This window comes from Lathyrus oleraceus, chromosome 5 (genome assembly GCF_024323335.1).
Source record: "Lathyrus oleraceus cultivar Zhongwan6 chromosome 5, CAAS_Psat_ZW6_1.0, whole genome shotgun sequence".
Lineage (NCBI taxonomy): Eukaryota > Viridiplantae > Streptophyta > Magnoliopsida > Fabales > Fabaceae > Lathyrus > Lathyrus oleraceus.
Genome location: NC_066583.1, coordinates 542,783,057 through 542,792,860, shown reverse-complemented (window position 1 = coordinate 542,792,860; position 9,804 = coordinate 542,783,057). Strand labels below are relative to the sequence as shown.

Below are 9,804 nucleotides of genomic sequence, written 5' to 3'. Positions count from 1 at the left end.
ATTTAACCGTCTCAATTAAATAAAAGATAGATTTTTTCCCATTCTATTATCTCCTCTTATTCTATTTATTTTTCATTCTCTTCATAAAATTTTAATATTTTAATCTATCACGCCCACCGATCATCATTTTTAAATTGATAGAATAAATTTAAAATAAAAATTAATTACACATATAAATAGTATTAAACCATTATATAAGAATAATTTATGCTCTTACTAAAATTTCCTTTGTAAAGGTACGAGTACCTAGAAAGTTACAATGATATATATATATATATATATATATATATATATATATATATATATATATATATATATATATATATATATATATATATATATATATATATATATATATATAATATATATATATATATATATATATATATATATATATATATATATATATATATATATATATATATATATATATATATATATATATATATATATATATATATATTAAATGGAATTCAAACAATGTATAATAAAGAGTGAACAAGATGGACACAATTTGTTTATTGTTACATAAAATTCAATTTTATAAGGTGGTATCTTAAACAAAACTGAATAGTCCAAATATCAAAAGTCATAAAAAAATGATACTTCTAATTAATATTTTCACATCTTATTTTTTTATTTCTGAACCTTGACAATCTCATGTAATAATAAAACATTAAAAGAAAGTCCGACCTAAAGGGCAAGGCCTACAAGATTGATGTCTTGGGTCTTAATCCGTTTTACTACTCGTTTTTTCTTAGTTAATGGTGTCAGCTAAAAAATAACATATATGGTCAAATATGATCATTATAATAGAAAAACAATGACTTTAGTATCTTTGCATTTTTTTTCTTCATATTTTTTATGCAATCTTCCTGATCTTGCTACAATGCATGATTCTATATATAAGATCTAGATAGTTGATGGTGAATGAAACGAGAGAGATTGAAGATGATTTTTATCTCCCTCAAAGACAAATCTTAATTTCAATATAATTTTTTAAATAGATTTAGATATCATTGTCCTTCCACAATCTACTTAGTTAAAATATTTTTTTAATAAAAATATTTATTTTTCCAAAATAAAATCACATTATAAAAAAAAATCTTCAAAATTTTCATATATATATTTCAAATATTTTAAATAATAAATACAAAACAAAATATCAAAAAATTAACCACATATATAATAATTTAAATTATTAAAACTAAAATAAAATATTTATTTAATATTTTAAATATTAAAATTAAAATAATAAAATACATAATAAAATTAATGGAACTTTAGATGGATATCTGTACGATTCAGATTCGTGATCGGTATGTTCAAATTTAAGGTGAATTTAGATGGATATCTGCATGGATTATGCTTCCTTGCCTACTCATGAAACTAGACCTTTCAAACCCTGTGTGACAGTTCTAATAATAGTGGCTATAATTGACTAGTTAACATATTTATGAGGATTAAAAATAAATTTCCGTATAAGCTCTTTGCTCCTGCCTTAAGTAATTTTCTCTTTGAAAAAGTCACTAGATTCAACTTCAACATTAAGCTATTAATGCGTGCGTGTTCAGAACAGAACCAGAACAAAAAACGAAAATATAAACAAGACCATCTTACATGAAAAGAACAAAAACCCCTCCATTTAAACCATCGGAGAGAAACAAGACATCACTTGAAACAAAAAACAAAGTTCCAATAACCACAACCACAGTTGCAAAATTTGAAACGAATGCTCAATAACCCAATTCAAACGACGGGTCCCATAATTCATACAGGGCATCTAAAATTGATCTAAACAAAGATTATTAAAAGTAATATAAAAGGCACAAGTATACAAGAAAAAAAGTCTCCGCCTCCAACATCATCTGCTTAAGCCGACAATGGCATAAATAATATGATTTAACAAAATTCTTGGCAGTCACAAAGCCGTCATCATCGCCTGCGAAGAAAATATATTACTTTAGTCAGCAGTGGCACCTTACAGGAAAAAATTGTCTGAGGACAAAACATTGTCTAATTAGATGAAACTTAAGACTTTGATCGGAATAATGAGAAGGCTTTTGGGAAGGATGGGGGAGGTAAATAAAATCTTTGAACATTAACCCATGACAAGAAAAGAGAACAAGTTATTCATTCAGTGGTTGGGGAAAACAGCATTTAAATAGATTATATCACTGTTAAACCCTTTTTTCATCGGTATTAAACTCATTACAGAATCAATTTTAAACCACTGATACCCTAAAATATCCATGGTTGAGATAAGAAATGTAATAATCAGGTAAGTACCACAGAACACAAACAAAAATGAAAGTAATTTCAAGTTAACGTAATTGACAATTTCCAACACAGATTTGGGAAAAGAAATTTAAATGCCAATATTTATTTTTTTTAAATCTGGGCTAACAATACTTGGCCACAAGCCTACAACTACCCTATAATATCCATGGTTAAGATAGGAAAAATGATCAGCCGGGTACTACAGAAGATAAACAAAAATGTAGGTCGTTTCAAGTTCTGAGAAAACAAGATCAGTAATGAAATTTTTGGAGTAGAGTAGCTGTTTTGCAACGTTAAGTTATCCAAGTTGAATAGAAAAATATCACTACCTGTTTTAGCGACTGTGCCTTGTTCCACTGGAGCTCTTTCCAGAATACAAGTGCTTCGGTTTAAGAGTAGGTATGACTCTATCAGCTTCTCCCCGCTTAGCATTCTTGTTTCTCTTCTTGACAGATTTCCTAGCAATTTTAATTGCCTTAATCTTTTGAGCAGAATCCCTGAGGCCTTCTCCAGGCACAACTTCATGAGGTGGACGGGAGACCGACCTGGAACGTGACCGTGACATACTTAGACGCTGCTTCTTGCTAGGTGTGTCACCATCAATATCCATTTCATCATTTCTGCCATCAGATGATCTCTCCCTTTTGCGGCCTTTCCTAGAGACAGATCTGCTACGCATTCTGTTAACAGCCAGAGAAGGATCAAGCCCGAGAGATGACAGCTGCCTTCCCATTCTTTCCGTTGTGAACTGGTTGTCCTTGTCAAATTTCCTGGCGACAATTGGTCGGCTCTCAGCAGTGCTCTTTTTAATCCGATGTTGTTGGATCAACAAGCTTTTCTTCCTCCTAATCTCGGTTAAAGCCTCTTGCTGTTCCGGAGTCAATTCAGTTCCATCATACTCAAAATCATCCTCTTCAGCTTCTGCTTGCCTTAACCCTTCTTCTCTTTCCAACTCTTCCACCCTATGTAGAATATCAGGATCAATGAAATCATACACATTGTGACCATCCAAAATTTCTGGCAGATTATCTTCTTTCCATTCATCATCAGCCAAAATATAATGTTTTCTCAAGTTCATGGAGTAGACACCAGCTCCTCCATTTTCTTCCTCTAGATCCTTCTCAGTTTTCCTCTTCTCCTCAGAAGCTGCTTGCTTAGCTTTAGCTTCCAAAATAGCAGGAGGAATACAAGGTGGCCTTTCCTTCTGATCACGCGGCTTCGGAACTGCAACATGAAACCTGTTCAGACAGTCATTGATTTTCTTAGACTTCATCTTTATCTCCACTCTCTGATTCAACAATCTCTCACAAGCTGCATTTTTCACCGCGATCACACCCTCTTCTGTCAATGCACTCATGGTTAACAACACATCAGCCTCTGTCCCTTCACCTCCTTGACCAATTGCAGTCTTCAACGCTTCAGCTTTCATCTCATTCACCAACTTCAAATCCTCCTCAGACAACCCATCCAACGGCTGCAAATCGGTCTTGTTGCATACAACAATCAAAGGCTTGTTCAAGAACAACGACTTAATGCTCTGAAACAAAGCCGCCTGCTGAGCAATAGTGTAACCACAAGACCCAGAAATATCCAAAAAGAACAATATCGCCGCTCTCAAATGCGCAAGAGCGGTAATACTGCACATCTCAATGATATTCCGATCCTCAAACGGCCTATCCAAAATCCCCGGCGTATCAATTACCTGGTACCTCAGATACTTATAATCAGTATGACCCACAAACAGAGACTTAGTGGTAAAAGCATACGGCTGCACATCAACATCAGCTCTAGTAATCTTATTAATAAAAGAACTCTTCCCAACATTAGGATACCCACAGATCAAAATCGTCCTTGTATTCGGATCAATCGAAGGAAGCCTAGCCATATGCTGCCTAACCTGTTCCAAATAAGCCAAACTCGGCCCAATCCTCTTAAGCACAGTACACATACGACCAAGAGCAGCCACCTTCAAACACTTACACCGATACAACGAATCACCATACTTCAACAACTTAACATAATCCTTAGCAATCTTACCAATAAGATTCCTAGCAGTATTGATCTGACCAAGAGCAAGCTTGTAATGATCCTTGTTATACAGCACATGAAGCAGATCACCATAAAAAGGATGAATATCTCCCAATCGAGGAAACTCATCGATGATAGTCGAAAGCTTCTCATGAAAATTTTGCTGAGTGTATTTCACTTTTCGCATATAAAATTGACGGAGACGAGTAATTGCATACCCTTTGTGGACAACAGTAGGTGTTTGACGTTGGGTCCGAGAGAGAATGATGTCGATGAAATCTTTTCCATTTGGTACCACAGTGATTTTCTTAAAGTTATATTGCACCATTTTTGCTTTGTATCAACCTAGCCTAGCGAATCGAAGAAAACAAATCTAGGTTAAAATTGAAACAAACAGAGTAATGAAGACTGAATAAGAAGCATACGATAGCATTCTAGTAAGAGATACACTACAAATGTAATGGCTGCATCGTTAGAGGGTGGGAAATACGAAACGGAAAAGGGATACCTGAGTTTTCTCGCTGTTTGCGGCGGCGTTACTTGCTACGGTAACGAACTCTGATCGCGGGTGAAGAGGCAGCGTAGCGGCTGCTCTGTTTTTTTGGGTTTTGTGATCTCAGGGTTTATGTATGAAGAAATCAAGTACTTCGCGGGTTGAAAAATTCGACCCGGTGTACAGCTCAGTTACGATGATTGAGTTGGATTGAAAATGAGATTCCTATTTGCACCCTCTTATTACTATTGCATCACTTGTTTTTTTTTTCCGCTACCAATCTAGTAATAAGTAATAACTAAGAGCATATTCAATGTGCAATTTATGTTGGATTTAGGAGATTTTGTTCCTGTCACCCTCCACTTCAATTTGATACCCTTGGTATAATATATGGTAATGCAATACATTTTAGTTGTCTAAAGTAAAATATACTTACTTATTTTTATTTGATTGTTTTTAAAGAAGTTAAAAGGTTGGTAAAAATATGTGGTTGAACGGAATGGACCGGCAAGATTAGTATTTCAACATTCAAGAGTGAAAGTGAAAGAATATTATTTATAGCGTGTGGTGACTAATTAGCGAGTGAATTAGTCGTGTAGAGGGATTGTTTATTTAAACAAGGTAAAATTTGTGCTATTTGAAAAGTAAAACGGAGGGGTTTGCTTGAGGATGTGTTGAAATTGCTAGAACTTAAATAAAATTTTAGATGAGAAAAACAATTAGGTCTTATTTGAATTTCCTAATTTTTCTCTATTGATGATTGTGCTTATTTAAATCAATTTGACTTTATAAATTTACGGTAAATTAACAATACTCTAATTCTCTAATTCCTTAGGCGAGTTGGATAGCAAAATTAGGTGATCTAAGTGCATTAATTCTCTAGCCATAACTTATAATTATTTATCCCTAGTTCATTATTAACTTGAACAATTACTTTATTTCTGATCGTAGAGTCAGGGTTAATAATCCCTAACCATCTAAATTCACTTTGTGAGTTCGCCAACACCAAAAAACAATAAGAACAAAAGTAATTAAATAGAAAATATATAATCAAATCATACAAATAGCACCAAATAGGCATATGATCCAACAAAGTAACATTAGCTTCATCTCCTAAGACCTAATCAAGAGAAACCTAGCTACTCAGAGTAATACAATTTTAGGGTTTTTGGTCAGTTGAATATTCTACTTCTTCTTAATCTTTCAATATGTATCTGAAACTTTGGTCTATACTTTTCTTTCTTTTTGTTCTTTTCGTGTGTCTTTCTTTTCTTATCATTGATAAGGCAATGCAAGAATTGAAGAAAACACAGAACAAATTCATTCTTTGATTAAAGAACACACAGTTTACAAATGGGGACAAGCATGAAAATAAACTACTAACTTCTTCTGAATTTAAAAGTACAATAAGCAAACAAATATAAAGGAAACTAGAATAATTGTGAGATGATTGAATCACATGTCGTCATGTTCTTATGGTTGATATTAGCACATGGCTTCCAATGTCTCAACCAATTCTCGATTCTATCTAGACCAAGTAGCTATCATCTTGTTTTGTCGATTCGTCATTGCTTGGTTCAGTTCTTCAAAATATTGCTTCATGGATAGCTGAGTTGCAAACCGTTATCTTAAATTCCGAGTTGACATATGGTTGCAGTATTCAGTGAGTCACTCTTGGAACCTTTGACCGAATTAAGATGGTTGAGCATGAAAGTTAGTCGAGATATTGGTGGCCCAACTTGATATTTTGAGTGCATGATCTCCCCACCTCTGAATATGTTGCTCAAGGTGCTCTAGAACCTATTGTTGTTGGTCCTACATATACTTCTCTCATAAATCTTGCGTTGAATGGAATTATTGCATCTAACATTACGTCATTTGTAACACTCTAGTTTTATAAATTAATATTTTATTTCATTATTGGAGTATTTATGTGTGTTTTTGAGTTATTTTAGTGTTTTTAGAGACTTAGGGGTATTTTAATGATTTAATAATTACTGGGATTATAGAGTTCAGATCTGAAAAATAAAATAGGATTTATTTAAATTATTATAGATGATTATACGATTTTAATTATTTAGTAATAATTGAAGAAAATAAATTACTATGAATAATTCATATTTGTAAGGATTCTTATTAAATATTTACTTAATTGAAATTTTTATTTAAATAAAATAAAGTGTTATATTTTATTTATAAAATATATTTTTTGGAATAAAATATGAGCGCCAGATTTCTTTGGAGTGTGAGTGTGACGGTGTAAGGCCAATTGAGATTTGGGATAAGTTAGGTTATTATATATTTTTAAGTTAGAGGCAGAATTAGGTTACTTGAAAGAAAATTTAAAAAGTTGGGAAGTGGCCGATCGTGAGAATTGAAATTGCACAAGGCTTTGGAAATCGATCGTAAGAAAAGGAAAAACTCCAATTTCGAGGTAACTTGAGGATTACTTTACTGATGGGTGATATATATATACAAACATGATGGTGAGAGTTCCTTACACTTTCATCAGCATCATGGGTGTTTTATGTGTTTTCTTTAATTTCTTGTATTTCTGTTTAGTCAGATGGGGTTTGGGCAAAACCCCTATTAGCATCAATCGTAAAATATCGTTATTTTCTGTTTTACTGTGTTTGGCCAAATATGGTTTGGAAGAAAATAAACCCTATTGGTGACCAAATGGGATTTAGGATAAATCTCCTAAGGTCACCGTAATATCATTTGTTGTGATATAAAAATATATGTCTGGAGAATTGTATTGTTGTATGTTTGTGTATTTTGAGCGAACCATTTGTTTTTTTTTCAATTTCTTGAAATTGTACAATCTGTGTGTTTTCCCTAATTTTTCCAAAAAGTCAGAAACCCAATTTTTCAAAAAAAATTGGAGTTTTTCACGAAAATGGATTTTTTTTTAAATAATCAAATCCGGGGGCGTGGCGACGCCGGATGTGTGTCGCGTCGGCGGCGGCTAGAGATTGCAAGATAGCAAAAATCGAGGTCGTGTGTGCTGGTGTAAGCCCTAGAGGCCAATACTTTTGGTACTTGTATCGAATTATTTATTAATAATAAAAGGCTTTTTATTTATTATGTTTGTTTAATAAAGTCCCTAGAATAGCTAGCCCGTTTAATGTATCAAGTGTGATTTAATCATGAGATCACATTAAACATAAGGACATTATTCTTAAACTAGTTGTAGTCGAGCTTTATTATGAAGTGGGATAACATTAAAGCATTAAGACTATTATGTATATAGACTGATGATCACATCTCATGGATCATGGATAAGGAGTTATCAAGTCTTAAACATAGGTATGAATATTAAGAGTAATATTTATACTGGATTGATCCGCTATGAAAATACTATATATAATGTTATGCAAAGTGTCATAAGTTATTATCATTGTGATAATGGTGTATACCACCCTTTGACCTGAAACCACTATGGACCCTAGATGTAGAGTCGAGTGCCTTATTGTTGATCAAACGTTTTCCATAACTGGATGACCATAAAGACAGTTGATGGGTACTCCATGAAACATGCTAAGGGACATCAGTGACCTAGATGGAATTTGCCCATCCTGCGTAACAGGATAAATGCCTATGGTCCCAATATTGAACTGGACAAGGATGACACGGTCTATGCCTTGTGTTCAATATAAACATAAGGGCAAAATGGTAATTTTACACATAAGTATTATCACAAAAGGATTTGTCAGATCACATGACATTTTCGTGTCTTGGGTAGCAGTGATGTGTTGCTAGATACCTCTCACTGTTTATTATGTTAAATACGTGATTTAATATAATTGTCAATGCCACGAAAACCTACAAGGTCACACACAAAAGGACGGATTGATGAGAGATATAGTAACTAAGGAACACCGTAAGGTACGGTGCACTTAAGTGAATTGTAGAACATCGTAAGGTACGATGTACTTAAGTAGAATACGAAATATGGTAAGGTACCACGCGCTTAAGTGATTTTGGCATATTATAAGATATGGGCCACATACACTTAAGTGGGCTTTTTAGCTTGCAGTCCACACAAGTGGTTCTATAAATAGAACCCTTGTGCAGAAGCATTTGTGCAGTTGCAATTTCATTTCTCTCTCTCTCTCACTCACTCAAAGCCTTCATTCGTAGTAGCTAGCACTGAGATTGAAGGAATCCGTTCGTGTAGACTGAGTAGAGGTGTTGTCATCGTTCAACGTTCGTGATCGCTCCGTAGATCTGCATCAAAGGTTACAATCGCCACAAGAGGTAACGATTATATCACCGAGCATGTTCATACGTAAGGATCACTAAAGGAGAAAATTTTTAAATTTCGCTGCGTTTTGGATCGCTCTTCTCCTTCAGTGGTATCAGAGCCACTTACGAAACCATGCATCTGATAGTTGTTTATTTTTTGTATTAATACGATTAAAAGACATAATGAATCAAATAAATGAGTAATTAAATTTGGCACATGTGTGTATGATTTGGATTATTGATGTTGACTATGCTTCGGAATCTGATATTAGTATGGTGAAGCAGCGATACATCGATCGTCCATAGGTTACGCAATTGAGATCGATCAAGTTATATATATGATATAAGTAATCCTGATGCAAAATACGGTATATATGATATATTGTTTCTGTTTCGTTCATTCAAACACTTAATGGTTGTTTTCCTTTGAGCGATCAATGGTCGTTTGCTTCTTGATCCGACATTAGTATGGTGAAGCAATGACGTGTTGATCAATCATACTGAATCAACAATCGAGGTGTGTTTGACGGTCTGAAATTGGTGCATTAGGGTTAATGACGGCACAGGGGTTGTGTTGTCAAAGAGTTATGTGATTAGGGTTGTGACTGCGCAAGAGTTGTGCTTTAAAGTATTAAGCGTTGATGCTAAAAACGACGTAGATTTCAAATGAATTGTTCATTAAAAATTTCAGTTGGGGCACTGCCCTTATAAACCCGCAAGGGGGCGCTGCCCCTTGACCCCCGTCCGCTTACCGG

The 9,804-nt window shown here is 33.9% G+C and overlaps 1 protein-coding gene across 1 annotated transcript; it reads right to left on the bottom strand.

The window, feature by feature from the left end:
• Positions 1 to 1,621: 1,621 nt before the first annotated feature.
• On the bottom strand, positions 1,622 to 4,970 carry LOC127086250 (nucleolar GTP-binding protein 1). The gene is made up of 3 exons (XM_051026967.1): positions 4,817 to 4,970; positions 2,610 to 4,658; positions 1,622 to 1,942 (listed from the first exon to the last, which is right to left on the bottom strand). Exon 2 carries the CDS (start codon positions 4,634 to 4,636, stop codon positions 2,615 to 2,617), a length of 2,022 nt encoding a protein of 673 aa, XP_050882924.1. The 5' UTR covers positions 4,637 to 4,658; positions 4,817 to 4,970; the 3' UTR covers positions 1,622 to 1,942; positions 2,610 to 2,614.
• Between the last annotated feature and the right edge of the window lie 4,834 nt (positions 4,971 to 9,804).